The sequence below is a fragment of the Gopherus evgoodei genome, chromosome 1 (assembly GCF_007399415.2).
Source record: "Gopherus evgoodei ecotype Sinaloan lineage chromosome 1, rGopEvg1_v1.p, whole genome shotgun sequence".
Lineage (NCBI taxonomy): Eukaryota > Metazoa > Chordata > Testudines > Testudinidae > Gopherus > Gopherus evgoodei.
This window is the reverse complement of record NC_044322.1, coordinates 171,867,843-171,895,404: the sequence shown is the minus strand read 5'-3', so window position 1 is coordinate 171,895,404 and position 27,562 is coordinate 171,867,843. Positions and strand designations below refer to the sequence as shown.

General features: G+C 45.5%; 1 protein-coding gene across 1 annotated transcript in view; it reads right to left on the bottom strand.

The window, feature by feature from the left end:
• The window catches only part of APP (amyloid beta precursor protein), a 360,227-nt gene that overhangs the window by 85,329 nt on the left and 247,336 nt on the right, over positions 1-27,562 (bottom strand). Inside the window, 2 exon segments of the mRNA XM_030579633.1 lie at positions 5,169-5,243; positions 26,569-26,702. Coding sequence (XP_030435493.1) covers positions 5,169-5,243; positions 26,569-26,702 — 209 coding nt within the window.

Below are 27,562 nucleotides of genomic sequence, written 5' to 3'. Positions count from 1 at the left end.
CGACAGAAAAAATATACGGACCCATGTAACAGGCAGAGACCACCTTCAGGAGGAACGAAGGGTGTGGGCTGAGCTGGACTTTATCTTTATGAAACATCGTGTACAGCATCTCGGAGGTGAGAGACCTGCCTAGCCAATGTGATTGCAACCAGGAAGGCCACCTTCCACAAGAGATGTGACCAGGAGCACCTGGCTAGTGGCTCAAACGGAGGGCCGGTGAGAAGGGCCAACACCAGGTATAGGTTCCACTGCGGGATTGGGGGCCTAACATCCAGGAAGAGGCAATCTAACTCCTTAAGGAATCGGCCTATCATTGCATGGGAGAATATCCTGTGGCTCTGCACCGGCCGATGGAAGGCCGATATGGCTGCCAGGTGCACCTTGACTGACGAGGGCGCCAGGCCCTGGGGACGTAGTCCAGGATAAGATGGATTGGAGCAGCCACCGGGGAAATGCCCTGCTCGTCTGCTCATCTGGAAAACTGAGACCACTTTCCCAAGTAGGCTCGGCATGTGAAGGGCTGCCTGCTTTCTAGGAGGACACACTGAACCCCTTCTGAGCACGTCCTTTTCTCCCTTACTAACCATTGAGTAGCCACGCCATGAGGTGGAGTGCCGCTAGGCTGGGGTGGAGGAGGCGAGTGCAGGTCCAGGCGGGAGGGCAACGGCAGGGTGACTGCCAGGATCGTGAGGGTCTTGTAGCAATGATGCCTGGGCCACGCCAGGGCAATCAGAAGGACCTGGGCCTTGTCTGTCTATCTTTTCCAGGACCGTGCTGATCAGCGGGAATGAGGGAAAGGCATAGAGATACTGGCTTGACCAGGACAGGAGGAAGGCATCAGAGATAGTGCCCCATCCCAGCCCACCTCAGAGCAGAACCAGCGACAGCAACAGTTCTGCCGAGTGGCAAACAGGTCCACCTGGGGAGTTCCCCACACTTGGAAAAGTCTGTGCATCATCTTTGGGTGGAGAGACCACTCATGCTAAGAGGAGAAGTCCCTGCTCAAGCGATCCGCCCGCACGTTCTGGGCACCCGGCAGATGGAAGGCCCGTAGGCAGATGTCGTGCACTACACAAAAGTCCCACACCCTGAGGGCTTCATGGCAGAAAGCAGAGGATCGGGCCCCACCTTGCATGTTGATGTAGAACATCGAGGCCATGTTGTCCGTGAGGACCCTGACGACCCAGCCCTCCAGGTGCGAGCAGATGGCCATACATGCCAGCCGTACCGCCCTGAGCTCCTTGACGTTTATGTGGAGGGTCAGATCCTGAGCCGACCACAGAGCTGGGGTCTAAACGTTCCCCACATGGGCCCCACATCCCAGGTCCCATGCATTGGACTCCAGTTCCAGGGTCCTGCCCCTGAACAGGACTCCTTGGAGCATGTTCCTCAGGGAGCACCACCACCGTAGGGAGGTGATCACTGGCTCGGGCACCGTGAGGACTTTGTCCATCCTGTCCCTAGCTTGGGAGAACTCCGAGCCCAACCAGAGCTGGAGGGGCCTCTTCCTGAATCTGGCATGACGGATCACATACGTGCATGCCGACATGTGACCTAAGAGCTAGAGGCACACTCTGGCTGTTGTCACCGGAAACCTTGTGACTGTGTCGATGACCCCTTCAGGGTCTCCAACCTGTCTGGTGGGAGGGAGGCTCTGGCCGACGAGGCGTTCAGGATCACCCCAATAAACTCTAAGCGTCGTATCGGGACTAACATGGACTTGATGTTGTTTACCAACAGGCCCAAATGGTGCAAGTGGACAAAAGGAGCGCCACGTGATCCTGCACCTGCGACCGGGAGCTGCCCTTGACCAACCAGTCATCCAGATAGGAGAAGATCTGGACCCCCTGGCGCCTGAGGTAGGCTGCCACCACCGACATACATTTCGTGAATACCCTGGGGGAATGGACAGCCCAAACGGGAGGACCGTAAATTGGTAGTGTTCCTGCGTCACTGTGAAATGGAGGAAGCGGCTGTGCCCCTCGAATATATGAATGTGGAAGTACGCGTCCTGCAGATCAAGGGTGATGTACCAGTCCCCGGGATCCAAGGAGGGGATGATTGAGGCCAGGGAGACCATGCAGAACTTGAGCTTCACCATGTACTTGTTCAGGCCTTGCAGACCCAAGATGGGCCTGAGCCTCGCTTGGGCCTTCGGGATAAGGAAATAGTGGGAGTAGTACCCCTTGCCTCTGAAATCCCCTGGTACCGCTTCCACTGCTCCTAGGCCCAGGAGCCAAGCCACCTTGTGCGAGGGGTTGCCCAGGAGGGATGGGGGCGGTTGGGCAGAGAGGAAGTAAACTGGAGGATGTAGCCCCAGGAGATGGTGTTGAGGATCCATTGGTCCAAGGTCAGTAGTGACCTCTCCAGGAGGAAATCACACAACCAATTGGAGAAGGGAAGCTTTATTGAGGGTAGATCCCTGATGAGAACAGGCAGGGCGCCCCCAAGTGTCCCGTCAAAACCCCCTTTTCCCTGCTTGCTTGCCCTTGGAGGACCCAGGCTGGAGGGCAGGCAGAGACTGCCTCTATGAGTGCCTCTTATAGTCCCGCGACTTCTTAGAAGTGGTCTCATATTTTGAATAGGTAGCCTGAGCAGGAGTCTGCTGTGGCTTGAACTTAGGTTTGGCCAGAGCTGGAACATAGAGGCCCAGAGTCCGGAGAGTCATGTGAGAGTCTTTCAGGCCATGCAGCTTTGTATCTGTTTGTTCCACAAACAGAGCTTTGCCGTCAAATGGGAGGTCCAGCAGGGAGGTCTGCGCCTCGCTGGACAGCCCAGACAGCAGGAGCCATGACACCCTTCTCATGGACACTGCGGAAGCCATGGACCGCGTGGCTGCGGCTGCTGCATTCGAAGCTGCCTGCAGGGTTGCCCTGGCAGTCGCTGTGCCCTCCTCCACCAGCGCTTTGAACTCCTTCCTGTCGTGCTCCTGGAGGGAGTCCTCAAACTTGGGCAGGGAGTCCCACAGATTGAACTCATACCAGCCCAGGAGAGCCTGACGGTTCATCACCCGTAACTGGAAACTTGAGGATGAATACATTTTTCTTCCAAATGAGTCCAGCCTCCTTGAATCTTTATTTTTTGGGGTAGGGGCTAGTTGGCCCTGCCTTTCCCTGTCGCTGATCAACTCAACCACCAGGGAGTTAGGAGCAGGGTGGGTGTATAAGTATTCATGCCCCTGGCGGGTACAAAATATTTGTGTTCCACTCTCTTAGAGATGGGGGCCAATGAAGCCAGGGTTTGCCACAGGGCATTTGAAATTTTTGCCACCCCGTCGTGGAGAGGAAAGGCCACCCTGCCCAGTACTGAAGAGGATACTACATTGAACAGGGAGTCCAAGGGCTCCTCCATCATCTCTGCCTGGAGGTGGAGGCTTGATGCCACCCTTTTTAAGAATTCTTTGTGGGCCCTAAAGTCCTCCTGTGAGACAGAGGCAGGAGGAACTGTAATTGCCTCATCCAGGGAAGGTGAGGAGGCCGGTCTGGTACTTTGTGTGTCCACCAGCATCGGAGGGTCCACCACCTGGTTGGCCTCCCACCAACTTCTTCCTTGGACATCTGGAGAGGGATGTCGATGGTCCTTCTGAGGCTCCGGCCACTGAGTAAACCAAACAGCCTGGTGGGCGTTGAGGGTGATCCATGTGGACTTTGCCCTGAACGGTCGCTAGGCAGCAAATGGCATCGGGAACATTCTCTAGACCGAGACTGGTACTGAGCCAGGGATGACTGCGAGATCCCAGCGGCAGCTTGTCTCTGGAGCACGGGGCTGACTGCAGCGGTGCTCCTGGTACCGGCATGGACATAACATCCTGGGCTGCCAGCAGGGCCTCCAGTGTGGAGGGCATCTGGACAGCTGAGGAGGCCTGCTCCGAATGGGCCAGGCTACTCCACTCGACTTGAGTCAGAAGCCTATAGGCCGGCGGGGATCGAGAACTGCCCAACATGGCTCTAGCTTCTGTCCTGGGTTTACTCTAGTGCTGTGGCAAAGAAGGCCTCCTCTTAGCCTTCTCGGCGTGCCCTGTGGACGGGGAGCAGTCGGTACCGAGTAGTCTATGGCACCAAAGGGTTGCCACTCACCGACATCGCAGTGCCTAGTACCGACTCAGGGCGGCGTGGCAGAGCTGGGGTCAGCACCGACTCCATCAGAATAGCCCACATCCTAATGTCCCTTTCTCTCTTGGTCTGAGGCCTAAACAACTTGCAAATCTTGCAGCGATTGCTGAGATGGGTTCCCCTCAAACAGGAAACAGTCCGTGTGCGGATCACTCACTGGCATAGATCGCCTACAAGTGTTGCACGACTTAAAACCTGGGGCATGGGGTATGCCCCAACCCAGGCACCCTAGCTAAACTAAATTAACTAAACTAATTAACTAACTACAGGTACCATACGCTGAATGAACAAGCTGTTTTGGGGACAAGCTACAGCAAAGCTGGAGCAGAGCAGTTCTGAAGCACCTTCACCGGTGGCAAGAAGGAACTGAGGGTAGGGGGAGCACGCAGTGCCCCTTATACTTCGCCATGGAGGTGTCACTCCAGGGGTCACTAGGGCGCTTCCCTACAGGTACTGCTAGGGGAAAAACTTCCAGCACCGGTGCACGTGGCGAACACACACATCTATTATGGAATACACATGAGAAATCACTTGAAGAACCCTCTGCCCTAATACAGGCCCTCCAAACATTCCCAATATTTCAGAAAGAAAAATAGCTCATTTCCATTCCTTTGGCTGAATGTTTGTTCTGAGTGGGGTTGGTTCCTATTCCAACCTCCCAAAACCTGTTTGCCCATTTCTACTTGGAACCAAGATACTCGTGCAGTATCAAAAGTTGATACTGTTACAATTCTGGTGTAACTACTCACTCCAGCTGGGATGGTCAAAGTGGCCTAAGGGAAAGGGGTTCCCAACTCTTTCTGAAGATAAATCTTAATCTCATTGAAAACTTTCCCCTACAGTGGTAACACTGTACATTGTGAGGCTCTCCACTGCAATTCAGCTGCTAAGTATAAAAGCGCATAAACCGATATCTGGCAGCTAAAAGAGCAACAGTAAAAGCAGAAAATAATAATTCACCAACACAAATATGCTTCCAAATTATACCACAGCTAGCATGGTTCGTATTTTATTTACAACCTCAATTGGTCTGCTTGTAATTGTGTTTTTCTTTACCTGGATAACAGCCTTCTTATCAGCCTTTGGCAAGTTCTTTGCTTGGCGTTCTGCTTCTTCCCATTCCCTCATGACCTAAACAGCACCAAAACATGGAGCATAACTTTTGAGTTTTTCTCTGATGGTTTGGGATTTAGCAACAGTCAAATAACATAGTGCAGATAATCATCTCTTTTTCTTCCCTTATAAAGAATAGCTGCAACTTTAACAGAATCTTGTCAATTTAAAAACAAGAAACGGATCACTGTGTCTGAACATCATCCAAGTTCTCTCAACTTGAGGTTGCTAGAAATGAAGCAATGCATTAACTGTAGATGTTTAACAGACCCTCCAGCATCAGCAGAGGAAGTAGAGTTACTAGATGGGTTAACATACTGACCTTTTCATCTCAGAGAAAAATAAGAGTTTTAAATCAATTTTATGTCCTCAGTTAAAATGAACCAATTTCAACTGATTCTAAAAGGCATTCATTCACATCACAAACTCTTCTAGTTTTTGATGGAGTACCTCAGCTGGCTTTTGATCAGAACAGGGCAAGACTACGTGCAATTTCTGCTAGTCAGTTCTGTATGCATGCTGAAAACAAAGAACTGAACTTTCTTATGTCCCAAGCACAGTATTGGCAGAAGAATGATAAAGGAAAACTTGCAGTAAGCATATTTTGAACAATCTGAAAGGTCACCTGCCACAGGGACAAAAAGCAATTCTCTTTTGCAAAGGGGGGCAATTGCTGTTTCCTTCTCTGACTGTGTGTTCTATATGTGCCATTTGAAATCAGTGTAAATTGTTATAAAAAACGTGACCTTGCTCATGAATGTTCTCAATTCATTCCTAGGCAGCAATCTTTTAAGACAGCCCTTTCTGTGCATTAGTAGAACATCTTCCACTGAACACTGCATGTCCAAACAACAGTGACTTCTGTTTGCACTATTGCAAGTAAATAAATAAATAAAAACACCCCAACTTTCCTGCAAAATACACAGGTTTCCCTTCCCCATCCCTCAATGGAAAATGCAGCCTTCATGACATTTAGAACAGAAACTCATTTAAATACTGTTTCCAAATGGCAGGCGTGACAGGGTCCCTGGGGTGCAACCTGGACTGTGGGATCACTGAGCCCTCCAAACCCACTAATCTGGGCTGCCTCTCACATTGTGATGCTGATATCAAGCTACAAGCCTCTGACAGGCATTGCATGTACACAGACATCCACAGGCTGGGTCACAGCCAACTGAGTTGTGTGAATGATCTCCCAGTCACTCATGAACCATCAATAGAGAGGCTTCAGCCAATTCCCCTCAGCTCTCCAGCCTGCACCTCAGAACTGTGCCGTCTTGCACTGGTCAGCAGTCTGGCCAATGTAAGCTCATTACCTAGTTCACCACTCTGACAAAAGGGCACTGCATGTGCAACAGCCCTTGTTAACCTGAGCTAAGATTTCCCAAGCAGTTCAGCCACATCACACTGTTTTTAGGTAAAATATAAAACAGATTTATTAACTACAGAAAGCTAAATGTTAAGTGATTATAAAGTGGTAGGCATAAAGGTCAGAGACAATTACCTTAAGAAATAAAAATAGAAACACGCATTTTAAATCCTAAACTTTTAGTCTAAGCCAAAGTTGAAACAAACAATGTCTCACCCTGACAGATGGTACAAGCAGGCTACAGTTCCTCAATAAACAGACTGGGACTAACCTTCCAGTCTGGGACCAATCTTCCCTAGTTGAAAGTCTTTTTTCTCCAGACCTCCTTCAAGGTGTTGAGATGGGGGCAGGGAGGGGGGAAGAGAGAGAGAGAGAGAGAGAGAGAGAGAGAGAGAGAGAGAGAGAGAGAGAGAGAGAGGGGCCAAGTGATGATGTCACTTCCCCTCTTTTATAATTTCTTTCAGCTTGCAGGAAAGATCCTTGCTGTGATGAGGGGTTCAGGCCATCCCCACTGGTCAAGTAGTCTCTAACAGTGGTCCCCAACCTTTTTCATCTGGCAGGTGCCAGATGACGAGCCACAGAGGACCATGGCGGCAGACGAGCATCTGCCGAAATGCTGCCAAGAGGCAACGTCAATAGGCGTCGCTGCCGAAATATCGCTGACAAGCAGCAGCATCCAGAGGCGTCCAGCATTTTGGCAGATGCTCGTCTGCTGGCCAGTACATAGGCACACTTAGATGCCCCAGCGGGCGCCCTGGCATCCACGGGCACATTGGGGACCCCTGCTCTATTGCATATGTGCCTTCTCTAAATAGTCTCTGGGATAGTGGATTCTTTTCTTGATGGGTGTTGATGAGCCATTAACACTGTATAGCTATGGATGGCTACTCAATGGTTGTAACTGAAAGGCTGGTTGTGGGTGTTCCTAATCTCACAACATATTTCAGTAACTCACATAGTAATACTTCATAATTCACATACAATGATAGTCACACAATCCAACAGGATATTAACTTTCAACAGATCAAGACTTTTAAAATGATGCCTCACAACGTATACTTTGTACAAAACATATTAATCATATCACCATGGTGAATATGGAGGTTCCAGGGTGCTGCCTTGAGGTACAGAGTGTCACAGGAGAAAAAATATAGGGTTCACAGTTACACATGCTATTTAGAAAGGAAGGAAAAAGATTCACTGTATATGCATTTCTAATACACTTTAAGGCTGAACTGCAATTTTGTTAGAATGCATCTCTACAATGGAAATACATTAACTCAAAAAAAGCAATGCACACTGTTTCTCCTGAAAATGAGATGACGCCTTTCAAATTAGGCTATTTTGTTTTATATAGGGATGTTTCTGGTCTTCAACAATGACTGGCCAAAGAGTAGTGAAATACATTTTAGTAGCCAGTGTGATGCTGCGAATCCTAAAGTAAGCAAGTTTTGCACTGCCTGCTTCTGAACTCCAGAGTATTTTGTTTTTGAACTGATTAGGAGTAGTGTGGCTGGTATTTAGATAATGGTTAGAAGCTCAGAGGTCATACTGTGACTGAAAAATATTTTAAAACAAATCGACCTGAAATTAACTAACTTGTAAGTCATGGCCTAGACCTCAATAAACTTCTACAAGCATCTATCAGTTGAAATCAGAAGCCCTAAGAACATACATGAGGTGATAGTTTAAACATTTACAGGCTCTTTTAACTGTCCTATTTTGGCTAATCCCAGAAATGTGGAACAAGAAAGGTGGAGAAGTCACTTATTTTGTATTGTAATTTGAGATGTGCGTTCGATTGAAGATTTTTGTCAGTAGCGTCTGCAGGTCTGCATCTGTGCTCTAGTCACCCTCATGCCCCAATACAAAAGCATATAGGAAAAGATCGACCCACCACATCTGTTCCTTTTCAATCATGGAAGTCCCAAGAAAGAGCTCCAAGGCAGACGGGAAGGAGGGCTGGTAGTGGAACGCCCATAGGGACAGACATCTCAAAGAACTCAAGTTATTGTGCAAGATAAGTAACTTCTCCTTTGACTACTCCCAAGAAGTACCACCATCATGGAGAGGGGTACCAAGGAAGCAGATATAGTACAGACCATAGGAAAGCTGTGTCAGTCCTGGAATCGGGCACGAGAACATAATGCTAGTAAAATGTATTAGGCGAACACCAGGTAGGTGCCCTACATATGTCTGAAATGGGTGCATTTTTGAGAAGTGCTACAGAGGTAGACTGTGCCCTGGTGGAATGAGCAATAACTCTCAGAGGAGAACCACCACCAAAGCTTTTTAGCATTACAGCATCTGCAATCCATTTGGACAGTCTTTGGCTAGAGATCGGATGTCCTTTCATTTGTTTTTCAAAAGAGAGGAAGAATTTAGCGGATGCCTGAAAGGGCTTAATCCTGTCAAGGCAAAAGCTTTTTTAATGTCCAGTGTATAGAGGCTCCCTTCTTCTCTTGAAGGGTGACGCTTGGGGTAAAATACTAGGGGGTGAATTTCTTCATTAACAGAATTCAGAAGAGTTTAGGAAGGAAGTGAGAGTGGACACAGTCATCTTATCTTGGTAGAACATCATATATGGTGAGTCCGTCTTTAAGGACTGACATTCCCCCATGCTCCTGGTGGAAGTAATAGTGACGAGGAATGAGATCTTTAGGGACAAATGAAAGAGGAAACAACTCCTCAGAGGTTCAAATGTGGGTTTCCTTACAGCACTGAAAACTAAGGCGATGTCCCATGGTGGAATTGTTTCCTTGACAGGCAGGAAGAGGTTGAATAGGCTTTTGCAATAGCGGGGTGGGCAAAGACTAAGAATACTCTACGGAAGGTGAAATGCTGTGATGGAAGTGTGCACCCCAAACTATGAGGGAGGCATCTGTGGTGATAATCCTCGTGGGAGGGGCAGTACCAATGGAACTCCCATGCACACCATTTGAGGATACTTCCACCAGTTCATAGAATTGGGGACCTTCTGAGGTCTGGAATCTGCTTGGATAGATTGTGTCTGTTGGCTGTGTAGACGGTTCTCAACCATGCTTAAGGACACAGAGTGAAGTCCTGCTAAGGGAGTCACAAATGTGCAGGCTGCTACATGGCCCAGAAGTTGCCGGCACACCCTTGCAGTGTTTTATGGACTCTCTTATATTGTTGAGACAAGGTTGGCCATTGCGGTAATCGGTCCCTGATTCAGTATGCTCTGGCAGAAGAGGAGTCCAGAATGGCTCTGATGAAGTCCATATGTTGTGTGGTGTTAGTGTAGACTTCTCCAAGTTGGAGACCCAGAGTGCGATGCAGGGACAGGACCTTTCTGGTTGTTGTCTGTGCTTTGAGAAGTGAGGGGCCCTTTAGGAGCTGATCATCCAGATACGGAAAGACTATGACGCCTTTCTAATGAAGATAGCCTGCTGCTGCTGACAGAACTTTGATAAAGACCTCTGGGGTGGCAGAGAGGCCAAAGAGTAGGATGCAATACTGGTAGTGGTCCATCTACCACAAAATGTAGGAGAAGTTTGTGTGAGGGATGAATGGTGACATGAAAATAAATATCCTAAAAGGTTGAGGGAAACAAACCAATCTCCTGGATCCAGAGAGGGAATTGCTGTTATTAGAGTCACGACTGGGAGTGGACAAAGGTATTTAAAGTCCTGAGGTCCAGGATGGATCTCCATCTCCCTCTTTTCTTCAGGATGAGGAAGCACCAAGAATAGAAACCTTTCCCGATGAAATCTGGTGGGACAAGTTCGATCGGCCCCAGAACTAGGAGAGATTGTACTTCCTGCTATAAGGAGTCTCTGTGAGCGGTGTCCCTGAAGAGGAACAGGGGAGGAGGGTGATAAGGAGCTGAACTGGAGAAATCACCTCCAGGATCCATCCATCTGAGCTGGTAGGTGCCCAGGAAGGTAGGAAATGGGAGAGATGATCGCTCTAATGTGGGAGGAGAATAGGTGTTATGTTGGATCAGGAGAGGGAGATAATTCGTGACCCTCAACCACGGGGTCAAAACAGACATTTTGAAGATGTCGCTGCCTGGGAGGTTGTTGAGTAGGAGGATCATCATTTCTTATGGCTTGTCTACACTACCAAGTTTTGTTGTCAAAACTTATGTTGACACCCAAAATTCGACAAAACAAAAATTGCCAAAGGGTGTTCACGCTTGCTTCCTGTCGATGGATCATGTCCACATTGGGGACACCATCAGCAGGGTGAGCAATGCACCCTGGGTATGCACCCCAGTGTTGTGGGAAAGAAGAGCTGATCACTGTGCATCTTGGGATTCTCTCCAGGTTCTCCCACAGCCCCCTCAGCTGCCGAGAGCAGCATCCTGAGTAGCTCTGTGAGCTCTCCGTGTTGAGGAATGGCAAAGCAGCACAGCAGTCTGTCCCCCTCCCCCTGCAACAGCAGTCTGCCTGCTGCTGTGTTCCTAGTGCCAGGCAGAACAGGAGCATTCCAATGATTTGCTCTTTGTTCCCCAAACAAAGCAGCACACAGATACTTCTCCAAGCTTTGAAAGGGGAGGGATGCATACCTGCAGGGCAGCAGAGATTAAAACACTGAGCATAGCATCAGGGCAGGCATTGTGGGATACTGGCAGAAGACAGTTCTGTCCTCAAGACAATCAGCAGTGTCTACACTGGCTCTTTGCAGATGATAAAGGGAGGGGAAAAGACAAAAGTCTTTCATAGGGTTGGAAGTTTTTTGTCACCAAAACTGGGCATTTTTGGCGACAAAAGTTCCATTGTAGTGTGCACGCTCTTGCTGTTTTGTCATCAAAAGGCAGTTTTTGGTGACAAAACTTACCAGTGTAGACAAGCCCTTAGGGAATCTGGGCTTCTTCCTACGCAGTGCAGCTAGTGCTGTGGGTAAGATTGTTGAGCCATCTGTGACCTAGTGTATTTTCTTTTTGCTGCAAGGACACTGATACTCAAGTGTAAAATTTAAAGAAGTCTTTGTGTTCTATAATTGTTAAAATACAAACAGTCAGCATTGCATGTGAAAATATACAAAGTAAATATGCTCATAACGAACTCTAATAAATTCCCAGGCAGCATTTTTCTTACTTTGCCTATCTGTAAATTTAGATTATCATCAATAAAAATATGTTTTCGTGGGTTAGTATTGTGGTGAAATTGATGTTAACTGAAATTTACTGTTTAAAAAGCTAAACCTTCCAAGCCTAATCATAATGGTGGAACAAGGAGAGGTGCAGAGACCATCAAACCAGTGGTTTGTGGATCCAACATTGTGTTGCATTTAGAAATGCACCTCTTAGTGTACAGCAGAGGTCTCAAACACAAGGCCCACGCAGTTATTTGCTGCAGCCCGCCAAGCTCCCCGTACCCCTCCCTCATCCCCCCCCAGAGTTATTTCCTGCGGCCCCAAGCTCCCCTCACCCGCCGTCCCTGCTCCTCTGCCTGCCTCCAGGCGCTTCCCACCGCCAAACAGCTGTTTGGCAGTGCTTAGCACTTTCCAGGAGGGAGGGGGGAAGCGCGGGGAGCCGTGTGCTCAGAGGAGGAGGCGGAGAAGAGGTGGGGCATTTGGGGAAGGGGTTGGATTGGGGCAAGGAGGGGGTGAAGTTGGGGTGGGGACTTTGGGGAAGGGACTGGAATGGGGGTGGGGAAGGGGCAGAGCATCATGGAAGGAGCGGAGTGGGGGAAAGGGGTGGAGTTTTGTACCTTTACATGAAAAGGTGTCCGTGTTGCGGCCCTTGGGCCAAAATACTAGTTCTCATGTGGCCCTCGTGGTGATTTGAATTTGAGATCCCTGGTGTACAGGGTGGTAATAATAATAATAATAAATGGAGATATACCAATCTCCTAGTACTGGAAGGGACCTTGAAAGGTCATCGAGTCCAGCCCCCTGCCTTCACTAGCAGGACCAAGTACTGATTTTTGCCCCAGATCCCTAAGTGGCCCCCTCAAGGATTGATCTCACAACCATGGGTTTAGCAGGCCAATACTCAAAGCACTGAGCTATCCCTCCCCCTCTACGATGCATTAAGTGCACATTAAGCTCTTGTCTCTTTAGGTCATGATTTTGGTGGCCTTAAAAACTTGCCCAGACCATACAGGCAGTTTCTGTTTAGAATACTGAATTATGAGAGAACATGGAAACTACAGCATTAATTCAAGTCACTGTACCTTTCTAAAACACCATGGTACGTGTTAAGTCTTGAGCATCAGCCTAGATTAGCAACTCTATGATTTTTTTTTCCCCTTTTGTGGCTTTGAATCAGACCTTTAACCTCTCTTTAATACTCCTTTTCACTGTGAGTTTGCAGTTAGAAGTTTTTGAAAACAAAATTTCTTTGCCAAACAATTGATCTTTGTCCTCAAAACTAACCTTGAAATTTCAAGTCAAAGTCATTTTGCTAATCCATATGATGAAAACAAGCATTGTAGGCAATGTGATAACGACATATTTGGCTAGACCAGGTTTCACAGCCTGTTATCATTTCTCTAAACCCTTCAGGGTACAGGAGGTGAGATTATAAAGTGTCAGCTCTCACAGCCTGGCTGAGGAGATGAAAATTCTGGGATTCGGAGTTTAACTCTGGTGCGATAAGAATGAATGGCTTGTGGAAAAAGTAGAATAGCATGATTATCTTTATAAACAAATTCAATGTAGTATTTGCACGGGCAGTATTTTAAGGGTTGGATTTTTGCAATCAGTCAAATCTGAAGTGCCAAAAGCCACTATTTACACTAGCTGATGAGAAAAAATCATCTTTTTTTGCCAGTAGCCATCCATATGCATCAACTCTACAACCCAAAGAAACTTTCTATTTTTTTTAGGTCACGGGTTTAGAGAAATTATGACAATCCAACAAAAACCTGTTAGCATCTGAGAACAAACAACTGCAACAAGAAAAATCATTCTGAAACATACATTTGAAGAAAAAGGCTGCCTCAGGACCATGAAGTTGTCTCCTATGTGCTTATAAAGCTATTCTCCTTCATTGAAAGAACAAAGCTATCAAGGCCATACAGATTTATGGCATTTCAAAGACTTGTCTGTTTCATGCCGGGAAAATGACAACTTCTAGGCTGAGATTTAAGACACAAGGCATTTCAAAGTCAAACAGTCCTCAGGGTTCAGGACACAATGAATGCTATACTTTTTTTGGGGGGATGGGAGGGTAAGAGGGATACGAGGAGAAAAGGGAAGAGGGAGTAATAAAAATGTTATTTATTATTAAGACAACTGCTAATCACCCACATCCCATTATACTTTGCCCAGAGGAATTTATTCTGGCTATATTTTCGTGTGTGTGTGTGTGTGTGTGTGTGTGTGTGTGTGTGTGTGTGTGTGTGTGTGTGTGTGTGTGTGTGTGTGTGTGTGTGTTAATTTGAATAAAATCAATCATGCTAGTACAGATACCTATCTCAGGAAATTCAGAATGCCAAAATCACAACACCAACGTGAATATCTGTTGAGAGCTTTCTTCCTAGATTTTGAGGTTGTGGCTTCCCTTGGTACTACTGTGGGGATAACCTCAACAATCTCCAAAGAACTGTGGCTCAGTAGCTAAGGAGGCACTGCTACTACTGAAAACACATTAACCAGGCTTGAGTGGAAAATGATTCCTCACATGCAGCAGGATCACACAGACTCTGGGTGGGAGGAGGCAGTGCATCCTATGGGCTAGGGCGGGAAGAATCATAGAATCTTAGACTAGAATGGACCTCGAGAGCTCATCTAGTCCAGTCCCCAGCACTCATGGCAGAATTAAGTATTATCTAGACCATTCCTGACAGATATTTGTCTAATCTGCTCTTAAAAATCTCCAGTAATGGAGATTCCAAAACCTCCCTAGACAATTTATTCCAGAGCTTAACCACCCTGACAGTTAGAAAGTTTTTTCCTAGTGTCCAACCTAAACCTCCCTTGCTACAATTGAAGCTCACTGCTTCTTGTCCTGTCCTCAGATGTCAAGGAGAACAATTTTTCTCCTTCTTCAACACCCTTTTATGTACTTGAAAACTGTTTTGTCCCCTCTCAGTCTTCTCTTTTCCAGACTAACACCCAGTTTTTGACATCCTTCCCCAGAGGTCATGTTTTCTAGACTGTTAATCGTTACTGTTGCTTTTCTCTGGACTTTCTCCAATTCGTTCACATCTTTCCTGAAATGTGGTGCCCAGAACTGGACACAGTACTCCAGTTGAGGCCTAATCAGCATGGAGTAGAGTGCAAGAATTACTTCTCGTGTCTTGCTTACAACACTCCTGCTAATACATCCCAGAATGCTGTTGGCTTTTTTTTTTTTTTTGCAACTGTTCACTCATATTTAGCTTGTGATCCACTATAGCCCCCAGACTCCTTTCTGCACTACTATTTCCTAGGCACTCATTTTCCATTTTGTATATGTGCAACTGTTTGTTCCTTCCTACGTGGAGTACTCCATTTTCTCCAGACCATTTTGAATTTTAATCCTATCCTCCAAAGCACTTGCAAATCCTTTCCAGCTTGATATTGTCTGCAAACTTTGTAAGTGCACTCTCTATGCTATTATCTAAAATAATTTATAAAGATATTGAATAGAACTGGACCTGGAAGACCCCTCTTAATGTACTTTTCCAGCTTGACTGTGAAGCACTGATAACTATTTTCCGACCAGTTATGCACCTACCCTATAGTAGCTCCATCTAAGTTGTATTTCCCTAGTTTGTTTATGAGAAGGTCATGCGAGACAGTATGAAAGCCTTAAGAAAGTCAAGACATACCATATGTACTGCTTCCCCTCTATCCACAAGGCTTATTACCGTTAGGCACCATTAGGTTGGTTTGACATGATTTGTTCTTAAAAAATCCATGCTGTTACTTGTCACCTTATTATCTTCTAGGTGTTTGCAAATTGATTGCTTTAATTATTTGCTCCATTGTCTTTCTGGGTACTGACTGGTCTGTAATTCTCCACGTTGTCCTTACTTCTCTTTTTTATAGATTGGCGTTAGAACAGAGGTTCTCAAACTGGGGGTTGGGACCACTCAGGGGTCGCAGGGTTATTACATGGGGGGTCGTGAGCTGTTAACCTCCACCCCAAACCCCGCTTTGCCTCCAGCATTTATAATGGCACTAAATATAAAAAATGTGTTAACAACTTATAAGGGGGTGGTTGCACTCAGAGGCTTGCTATGTGAAAGGTGTCACCAGTACAAAAGTTTGAGAACCACTGCATTAGAAAGCCACAACTACCACTGTGAGTGTGTGGGGAGGTCCCAAGAGTGCATCATACCAGCACCAGAGCCTGCCCACCAAGTATGGGAAATACAAAAAAAGAGTCAAGCTGCGAATCATATGTGCCGACCTACCTACACTATAGCTGGCATTGACTGCTGCTCCAGTGTGGTGCCGAATGGCCAGCAGAAGCTGGGTTTTCACACTGGTGGTGGGCAGCAGGGATGGGCCTACCAAGACTACTGCTCTGAGCCTGGCTGATGAGGGAGACATGGACCATTAATGTGTGGTCCAGGGAGTAGCAGCAGCCCATCTGAATTGTATGTTTTATCGGTGTCACGTGGGACACTGGAGAGTTGATGCCCTCTGAGCCACCATCTCAGGAAGGAAAGCTAGCCTATGCTATATAATCTATATATAAAAAACCCATAAAAGACCATACCAACATCTCCCCATGACACACAAAGCTTGGCCCCCCACAGCAATATCAGGGAATTAGCTTCTGAACAGCCTAGAGGCAGAACCATCATCTGCTGGTATTCTAGAAGTTTAAGTCTCACCTCTCACATACACAACCCAAATGTTCAAAGTTACACTGTAGGATGAATAATAGAATTCAGCACTTTGGTTTGGAACCACTTTATATTTTGTTTGTTAAATTACACTATTACTATAGAAATAACTCAAAGCCCTAAGAAAGCATTAATATTAAACTGAAGACAGTAGAGTGTTTATTGCACCTTCCCCAAAATCCAACTTGCATGGTAAACAGGACTATGCTTCGAGATGAAACATTATTTTTAAACTGTTCCAAATCCCAACACAAACTATGATTCCTAAAATATTGCTGAATTTCAAGAATAATAATTTGTAAAGCCTCAATATGCTTGGGGGAAAAACAAACAAACATACTGCTCTCCTTTGACTAAAGTACAACAGCTGGTGCCGTCAGGCTATTCACCAACCAAACCTAAATAGATGTTTAAAATACCAGCGAATAGGAAGGGGAGGGGGTGGGAGGGAAGGAAGAAGGGTGCACATGTGCATCTGTAACCAGTGGACACAGAGAAGAGAGAGAGCTGGAAAGGGAGAATCCCATCAGGACAAGAAATAAGAACTAGGGCAGATTGAAACTGATGAAGTTGTATTGACAAAATAGAAAAATGTTTAAATGTCATATTTGGATGGACTAATAACTATCTTGTCAGCACAGAAGCATGGTTTTCTTGATGGTGGCTTTTTGGTACTTCTGTTGGTAAAAACTAAAATAGGCCACCGTATTAATGATTTGTATTACAGTAGTGCCTAAATACCCCCAGAAGGCCTCACTGGACTAAGTGCTTTACAGACTATAGTAAGGGACAGTTCATATCCTGAAGAGTTTATAATTTAGGTGATAGAGATAAACGATAGGAGAAAGGAGGTAGTTTTATCTTCCAGTTACAGACGTGGAATTCAAGAGATTAAAACCCATATTTTAAAAGGAAATTAGGTGCCTCAATACTTTAAAAAATATGGCTCTAAGTGACTTGTCTGAGATCGAACAAAACACCAGTGGCAGACACATTAATGGACCAAGATTTCCCAAGTCTTGGTCACCATCATAACCATGTGATCATGCTTTTTCATAGAGGAAGATCTGAGGCACAGAGCTGTGTCAAGATATTTAACAATCACAATACAAGCCTAATCAGGCTTTACAGTGCTCCTCTGGGAGTTCCAATCCATGAACCAACTCAGTCAGAGAGGGAAACAATTTGAGTCATTACAAATTTGAAGATTTTCACACGGCAGGAAAAGAATTTATTTTTGAGAGTTTCACAGTAAGCAAAGGGAAACCATAGATGGATTTTGTGCGAGAATACACTGACCTATTGCTAGCAGTTCCACTTTAAGCAAACGTGGGGTAATAAAGGCATCCAAACCAATCAAAGACTGTCACTGTCATTCTACCTAACCTGCTGGGGATAAATTATGAGCAGGAGCAGTTGAGACATAGATGCAATACTCTGCATGTAGCTGGAGATGGGATGAGGGAAGGCAAATACAATTTATTTATCCTGTTAGTTTTTTTAACATTGCAAATCTTAGCCTCTCGGTTCTCAATCTTCATGAGGAAAAAAGTCAGATGATGAGAAGAGTGTACTAGACAATGGGATACTTGAAGCATAAGTAAAAACTAATTTTTAAGAAGTTTTTTAATATTTCAGTCTCCCTTTAAATAGTTTCCCAGCAGTATGACATTTTACTTCATTTATAAAGTTAGCAAAAATGCTTGCTAACATGTATTTTAACAGAATTTTATTTTAAAGTTTTCTGGAGTTACAATTTATCTGCTTTTCCTGTTAATCGACGTAATTCCAAGTACTATCATTGTTTTTTATTTGCATACTCACTCCATACTGCTTTCTGGGAGATTACACATTTGATTAGTTCTCCTATATGAACCTTTCAGCTGTGTAGAAAATATAAACGTAGTTTATGCAAACGTCATTCTTAAAGGTTAAGTCAAACACAATTAAAACTCAAACCAAGTTTTTGGGTTCTACTTGTGTGAGCCAAATTGTAAGGAATAATTAAGAAAAATCTCATCTCTTTATACCAGAGGTGGGCAGATTAGGGCCCGCAGGCCACATTTGGCCCGCACGACCCTCCTGCCTGCCCCCTGAGCTCCTAGCCTGGGAGGCTAGCCCCCGTCCCGTTCCCCGCTGTTCCCCCTCCCCCACAGCCTCAGCTCGCTTGCTCTGCCGAGGCAATGCTCTGGGCAGCAGGGCTGTGAGCTCCTGGGGCAGCGCAGCTGCAAAGCCCGGCTTCCCCCGGTGCTCTGTGCTGAGCGGTGGAGCCGGTGTGGCCCAGTTCCAGCTGGGCGGCGCGTCTGTAGCGCTGCCAGCCACTGTGCTCCAGGCAGCATGGTAAGGGGGCAGGGAGCAGGAGGCTCGATAGAGGGTAGGGGAGTTCAGGGTGCTAGTCAGGGGGCAGAATGTGTGGATGGGGTGAGGGCGGTCAGAGGGCAGGGAATGGGAGGTTGAATGGGGGCAGGGGTCCTGGGGGGGAGGCAGTCAGGAATGAGAGGAGGGGTTGGATGAGGCGGTCAGGGTTGGGGGTTCTAGGGGTGGTCAGGGGACGGGGCATGGTTCCCGGGGTGTGTGTGGGGGGCAGGCCACGACCCCCTCCCCTAACGGGCCCTCCATACAATTTCCAAAACCCGATGTGGCCCTCAGGCCAAAAAGTTTGCCCGCCCCTGCTTTATACACTGCCTTTTATTTGCAAAGCAACTCTCCTTAGCTATGCAGTCATTTTAAGATACTGCTTGCAGCTGGCACACTTAAAGAATGCTATTATTGATAGATTCTCTTTGTCTGATAGGCTACACCAGGATGTATTATAAAAGGATCTATTCTATTACTGCAGCCTCACCAAGAGCTTGTTACTAATGGCACGAAGAGTTTCAGATGAGACTACTTAACTTCACCATTGGAGTTCAGTGAATAATTTCCTCTCTACCTCTGCTTATCTACTGGAGACAAGGGGCACTCCCATACTAGTCAAACACAGGGCTTGAGGACAGCTTTGAATTAGGTTCTCTTATGTATTAATACAATGGACAAATTTTCAGCACTATCAGCTTGGCCACCAAAGTAATTTTAATTAAGATGGTGATTTTTCTGAAAGGCAAAGGAGATCAGTTCTTTAATGTTTTCAATGGGCTTATTTCAGAATTTTCCTTTTCTTTATTTGGCAGTGATAACGTTCATTTGTTATGCTGCTGGTGAAATATAGGTCAAATAGCCAAGAATACATCCCTCTGCCCTAATGGTTTGCTGTCATATTTGCTGTGCGTAGATTTAAAACAATGAAGAGTCAGGTATCAATGATCTGTCTTGTTTACTTGTAGAGTGCCAAACATAACTATAGTGCTATATTAATAAGTAGGGTGAATCTGTTTCACTTACTCTTCGTAGGTCTGAAAATTTCACTGATGCTTGAAGGTTATGGGTTTTGCATTATGCAGGAGAATAGGCAGCATACAGGAGAACGGGAAAAAGAACTAAAATCCAATAGGGTAAAGGAGCAGAGAGCGAAAGTTATAATGGAAAAATTACAGTACAAATACCTGTACACTATGTACAGTGTATCCAACTTGTACCAGGTTAGCTTTCAGGGTCTGCTGTTCTGTCCCTAGTATGTACTGCAAACTTCCTTTGCACTTCTTTTTTAAAAAAATTTTTTTCCCTCTGTGCTGCTTATGGAAATACCACTGGAAGAGTTTCTATTGGCACTCTCATTACAAATCCTGTTTCTGAAAGAGATATAAGCTCAGCTCCTAATGTTCAACAGGATGAAATATGGTATGTAGAGTCTCAGACTATATGAGTCTTTCTGGTTAAAGGAAAAATAACGTGGCCTAACATTTAGTTCAAAAGCCTGTATCTTCCTCCCTGCTTTTGTTTTAGATGCATTTCATGTGACCTTGGGGTACACATGCGTGTGCACATACACACAACTCCCCCCTTTTGATTTTAACACGTACATGGCAAAGTGTGCGTATATCTACAGGAATAAACAAGGCTTCAGAGATTTCCTTAGTTGCTACTGTATGATCTTGTACGGACTGGGGAAGCTCCCAACTTAAAGGCTATAAACAATCTCTCGCTCTCGCTCTCTAATGAGTAACACTGTTTTTTCATAGAAAAAAAGTTTTGCACACCACCGCAGATAAGCCATGGAAAATTATGATCAAATCACAGATATACGATCCATTTGTAAGTAGCAAATGTCTCTCCTGATTAGTGTATAAGGCAGCAACATCCTTTCACCTTCTGCAGAGAGTCAGAAAGGAGAGGTTACTTACCTTACAATAACTTGAGTTCAAGATGTTTTGTTCCTAGGTGTGCTCCACTGTAGGATGCATGCATGCCCATCAGACCAACCTGATCTCCTTCTTTGAGAAGGTAACTGATTTTTTTAGACAAAGGAAATGCAGTAGTTCTAATCTACCTGGATGTCAGCAAGACATTCAATATAGTTCCACAGGGGAAATTATTAGTTAAATTGGAGACGATGCGGATTAATAGGAGAACTGATGGAACTCGTTGAAGGGGCAACTATAATGGGTTTTACTGAAAGGTGAACTCTCAGGCTGGAGAGAGGTTACTAGTGGAGTTCCTCAGTGATCAGTCTTCAGACCAATCTTATTTAACATTTTTATTACTGACTTTAGCACAAAAAGTGAGTGTTTGCTATTAACATTTGCAGATGACACAACACTGGGAGGTATAGCCAATATGGAGAAGGACCAGAACATCATACAAGAAGATCTGGATGAACTTGTAAACTGGAGTAATAGAAATAGAATGAAATTTATTAGAGCAAGGTCATGCATTTAGGGACTAACAACAAGAATTTCTGCTATAAGCTGGGGATTTATCAGTTGGAAGTGACAGTGAAGGAGAAAGACCTGGATATATTTTAGTTGATCACAGGATGACTATGAGCCATCAGTGTGATGTAGCCATTAAAAAGGCTAATGCGGTTCTAGGATGCATCAGGCAAGGAATTTCCAGTAGAGATCAGGAAATGTTAATACTATTATACAAGGCACTGGGGCGACCTTATCTGGAATACTGTGTGCAATTCTGGTCTCCCATGTTTAAGAAAGATGAATTCAAACTGGAACAGGGGCAGAGAAGTGATTCTAGGATGATTCAAGCAATGGAAAACCTACCCGACAGAGGAGACTCAAAGAGCTTGGCTTGTTTAGCCTAACCAAATGAAGGCTGAGGGGAGATACAATTGTACTTTATAAATATATCAGAGGGATAAATACTAGGGAGGGAGAGGGTTATTTAAGTAAAGTGCCAATGTGCGCACAAGAACAAATGGTGATAAACTGGCCATCAACAAGTTTAGGCTTGAAATTAGACAAAGGTTTCTAGCGATCAGAGGAGTGAAGTTCTGGAACAACCTTCCAAGGGGAGCAGTGGCTTCAAGACTGAGCTAGATAAGTTTATGGAGGGGACGGTATGATGGCACTGCCTACAATGGCACGTGGCCCAGTCGTGACTGCCTGTAGCACAAATCCCCAACATGTAGAGACAGGACACTAGATAGGGAGGGCTCTGAGTTACTACAGAGAATTCTTTCCCAGGTGTCTGGCTGGTGGGTCTTTGCCCACATGCTCAGGGCCTAACTGATCACCATGTCTGGGGTCAGGAAGGAATTTTCCCCCAGGTCAGATTAGCTGAGATCCTGGAGGTTTTTCGCCTTCCTTTGCAGCATGGGGCACGGGTCATTTGCAAGTTTAAACTAGCATAAATGGTGAATTCTCTGTAACTTGAAGTCTTTAAACCATGATTTGAGGATTTTTAGTAACTCAGCCAGAGGTTACGGGTCTATTTCAGGAATGGGTGAGTGAAGTTCTGTAGCCTGCAATGTGCAAGAGGTCAAACTGGATGATTACAATGGTCCCTTCTGACCTTAACATCTATGAATTTATGTGCTCTTGGCTGCCTTGTGCCTCTGAATTAAGGCATATAGGGAGGCACAGGCCTGACACCACTCAGTTCCTTCTCAATTGCAAAGCAGAGCTTCTACAGCCGAGAGGAAGGCGTGCAGGAGGTAGACTACTGATGGGGAGAACACATCTTGAACAACTCAAGTTATTGTAAGGTAAGTAACTGCGCCTATTTCTTCAAGCTTATATCTCTACAGCTGCTCCACTGTAGAAGACTCCGAAGCAGTAACTCAGCAAGGAGGTGGGTGCTGAGAAGGCAAGTTTAGGACAGTTCGGAGGACTGTATCAACAAAGATAGTATCTCTAGAAGCAGGTAAGATGGCGCAATGCTTGGCAAAAGTATGGATAGAAGACCAAGCAGCAGACCTACAAATGTCTGTTTTGGGAAAGTCCTTCAATAGAGCCAAGGATGTGGGATGTGCTGTCACTGTGAAAAGGCTACATCGCAGCCAATTCATAGCAGGTTACGATGCAACCTGAACCCCCTTAGTCTTTTTGTGTGGAAGTAGGCTGGCCCTTCATTCTCTCTGCAAGTGATACAAAGAGCTTAGGAGAGACCCAGAAGGTCTTAGTCCTGTTGTCAAGGAAGAAGGCAAGGGCCCTTTTGACATCTAGCTGGTCTCCTCTCTGGATGCATGAGCTTTTGGGTAGAACACTGGTGAATCTCTTGATTAATGTGATATTCCAAAGAGACCTTTGAGAGGAAGCTAGGATGGAGATGCAGTGCAACCTTGTCATTTCAGAAGATGGTATATGGACAATCAGCCATGAGAATGCCAAGCCCTCCCATTTGACTAGCTGAAGTGATGGTTATGAGGAATGAAGTCTTGAGTGAGTGGTGGAGAGAACAGGTAGCCATCAGATCAAAGGGAGACTTCCTCTGAGCATTATGAACCAAACTGAAGTCCTGTTGTGGGAGTGGCAAAGACTGTGAAATCTTTGATGGGTGAGTTAAAGGTGGTGACAGTGACCAAATTATACTCTGATTGATCTCATAGATAGACTTTGCATTCTTAAATCCAAAAGGCAGTCCAGAATTTTGGATTGCGGAATCACTGAGGCTTGGGAAGAGTGAAGAGAAAATCAGGAATGGTAGCATTTCTACTTCTGAATGCAAGTCTTGTGATTATTAAACAGGAGAACTGACTGGACCTTCCCTGAACAGGTTAGCTCCATGCTCAAGAACCATCTAGCAACCCATGATTTCAAGTTCTAGGAGGAGAGGTTGGGATGGATCAGGATTCCTGAGTTCTGTGACAGGAGATCTTTCCTAAGAGGAAGTAGAAGAGGCATTATCACAGAGAGGTAAAAGAGGTTCGAGTACCACACTCGTCTTGACCAGGACAGCATTATGACAATAACTCTTCTGCTTTCCTGACACAGCTTGAGTAAAGTATTAGCGGTTGAGGCAAGTAAGTATACAGCAAGGTACGGGGCCACAGTGTTAACAGGGCATCTTCCATGTCCTCCGATGGAGCAGAAAAGATGGCGTTTTGTAGTGCTCAGGATGGCAAAGAGATCTGCTTCTAGGGAACCCCAGATCTGGCAGATGCTCTGGAAGACAGAACTGTTGAGCTCCTACTTGTGGTCCTAAGGAAAGCGACTGCTCAGGAGCCTGCAGTTATATTCTGGAGGCCTAGAAGACAGATAGCCAAGACTTCTATCTGATATAAAAGGCACCAGTTCCACAGCCTCAGAGACTCTGCACATAAGGATTGGAATCTTGCTCCACTCCTGTCAGTTGATGTAAGACATTGCAGCCCTGTTGTCTAGCATTACCTGACGGAGTGGCCCTGCATGGTGTGAAGTAAGTGATGTCAAGCATAAGAAACTGCTCTTAGCTCCAGAATGTTGATGTGGAAGTGTTTGCAGGATGAGTGTATACCTATATGAAAGTAGGCATCTTGAAGGTTGAGGGTGACAAATCAGAAATGCTGGGGAAGAATAGGTATTCAGGTTTCTGAGGTCAAGGATCTGAGGTCTCTATCCTCTGCACCTCTTGGGAACTAGTTGGAATAGAACCCTGTGCTGATGAATTTTGGGGGAAGTGACTCAATCACCCACAAGAGTAGGAGAGACTGGACTTTTTGTTTCAAGAGAATTTTGTGAGGGGGGTCCCTGATGTGTGATGAAGGGGGAATAACGTGGAAGCAGATGGAGTATCCCAAATCGATCACTTCCAAAATCTCTCTCTCTGAGGTAATTAGTTCCAAGGCAGGGAGGAAGTGGGATAGCTGATCTCCAAGGGGCATTGGATGGAATCATTAAAGCACAAGATCCAGGAATGCAGATTGCTCAAGGCCCTCTACCGAGATGTCAAAACTGTTTCTTAGAGGGAGGTGCAGATGATCTTGCTGTACAAGGGAGAGGATCCTTTTTCAGAACTCCAGATCTCCTCCTCTGAAGTCTAAAGAGCTGGGAAACACTTGTTATTGGTTGTAATGGAGTGGCCTAGATTGCTGCATGTGAGACCTACTAAACTGTCTCTTTGTTGCAGGAAAGTAAATTCCCAGAGACCATAAGCCAGCTCTCGAGTCTATCGGAGAACAAACAAGTCTCTGAGGGAAATAAATCAGAGGGGTGCTGGACGGTTATGGTATCCAGAAAAAAGGCTTGGTGGTGAGCACAGTACCGTGAAGCTCATAGAGGAGCTTCTCTAACCTTGTAGCCCAGAAAGGGAGATGATAGTAACTGGGTGTGCAACTCTCGGTGCCTGGAAGGAATCATCTTTTTTTTCAGAAGCCCTAGCCTCTGAAGGTGCTGCTGCCAGCAGCGTGGCCTGGGATACTGAGGCCAAAGTTGAGCCCTTCTGGCACTAGTGAACACTCTGTTAGAAAGAACTTCAGTCTAGCCTCTGTATCTTTTCAACATCTGCCTTTAAAGACCTGTACAGACCTTCAACTTAAATGTGAAGTTGATATCTCTGAGGCAGCAGAGACATCTTGAATGTCTGTCACTATGGAGAAAAGACCTGTGGCAGGTCTGGCAGGGTTCACACCACACTTGCCCTGAAAGAGTTAATGAAGACTAAGAAGGGGGCTAATTAACACAACTGGCCACAGCTGAGAGGAATCTGGTAGCTAAATGTTCCCCAGACCAAGTGAGGGAGCCTAGATGGGAAGGAATGAGCTGGCCTGGATTTATAGAGGCAGGAAATTGGCAGCTGAGGGGGCTGCTGGGAAAGCCTGTAGAAACTCTCTGTGAGCAATGTCTGCAGGCTGTAGAGACGTAGCCTGCAGTTGCTCCCTGGGAGGAGGGAGTGGTGAAGCTGGCAGACTCAGAGAAGGAAAGGAGAGCCAGAAGATTACGAAAGGACTCAGAGAAACATGGCAAGGTCCAGAGCAGAACAGACCCTGACTGCTGATTAGAGGTCCCTGAGCCAGAACCTGAAGTAGGAGGTGGGTCTGGGTTCCCCAACCGGCCACTGGGGAAGTGACACTGGGGGGTAGTGAGTAGGAAGACTGCCTGAGCCTATTTGTGGGAAGAGACTTTCCAACCTCAGATGGGGAAACCATTAGGTAATCTGGCTGAGAGGCCAAGTCTTAAAGAGGCTGCAGCAGCTCATGGAGCGAGAGAGGGGCTGCAGATCCAGAAAGAGAGGTGGAGTACGGCATGCAACTGCAGGAAGGAACATCGACCTTGTGAGCTATTCCCTAGAGTGACCAGGAGGAGGTGCCATCCTAGTGGTGCGCAACCCACCCCGTCACACAGGGCTTAAACACCTGGATCTTTGTAATAACCCAAGAGACAGTGGACCAAAGAAAGAATGAGAGAAAACAGAAAAAAAAGAAGGGGAACCCTCTTCTAAATACAACTGTACAAGACCGAAGAAATAACAGTAACTACAAAAATACGGGAAAAAATTCTAGAATGATAAACTAAGAGCGGAAGAAAGCTGAGAATAAATGGACATGTAATTGTTCCATCGAGTTGTAGGCAGCTGAGAAGGAACTAAATGGCAGCATGCCCGTGCCTCCCCATATGTCCTTATTTGGAGGCATAAGGTGCTGCTCTGAGCAGGTGCAGGCCTGCAGATGCTGCTTTGCACTCTCCAGTCGAGAGTTCACAGGCATGTGAGTATCCTATGATCAAGCATGCACAGAGACATATACTTGAAGACGACGGAAACAACTGGTCTCTTTTCTCCACTGTAGACTGGAAGAGCAGCAGGTAAAAGCCTCGTGAGTTTCCCCAAAATACAAGAAGTCAAGAAATTCATTAATCCTGTGACCCATCCGACAAGACACCAGCCTTAATTATGAACAACTAGTATGACTTACCTGAGACATTCTTTCACGGTGCTTGGCTTCAAGTCTCTCCTTGGCTTTCTGGAAATAGGCATGCTCGTTCTCATCACCAGGTGTCTCCAAGTATTTGTCAACAGCATCAGGAGTGCTGGCAGCTGTGGTGGGGACTAGGGTAGGAGTTTTATAGGAGAAAGGGAAAAAAGCACAATTTAAATTTAGTTTAAATAAAGTTCATTTGAACACAGGAACGAACATTATTCTTTTTCCAGTAGACTGAAGCCATTCAAGTAACTTCAGTCAGGAGATTAGCTTTATAAAACTTCTATATCAAATATATATAAAAAATTGTGGCATAGGAGAAAGATTTCACCCTTTTTTATAGCTCAGGAAAAACTCTTCCACTCAGTACGTTACTTAAGAGATTATGAGCTATTGGCAAAGGAAACATGCAAAGAGCAAACACACTCAGCACTACCTAAGGCACATAAACTGACAGCAGACACGTTTTTCAAAACCACATGCTTTATTTATTTAATTTATTTATTTACTAAAGATTAAAAACAAACATATAACAAAACAAACACACTTTAAAGCATCTACAGAGACCATATAAACCCCAACCATCCTGCAGTCCAAGGACATTCTATTCAAAAATCCCTCTCACTGGCATTCTGTCCTCAAAGATGTGTTTTGTTCCCAATAACATGGATTTAAAAACCCTATGCTATTAAGTTGATCAGTGCATTGGAGGGTTAACAAGAATACTTGTTTTTTTTAAAGACACTCCTATGAGATAATCAACCCATTCTTCCATGATTCAGTAGCAACCATCAACTGCTAAGTAACAAGGGAAAACATTTTCTAGCAGAGATTTACTGAAAATCATGGACTCCACAACCATCTGCTATACCGCAATTTTTAGGGTTATTCCATATTTTTTATTGCACTCTACCATATTTTGAACATTTTAAGATTTAATTTAAACAAAATGCACCTATTGCAAAGGTACAACCATAACAACAGAAAC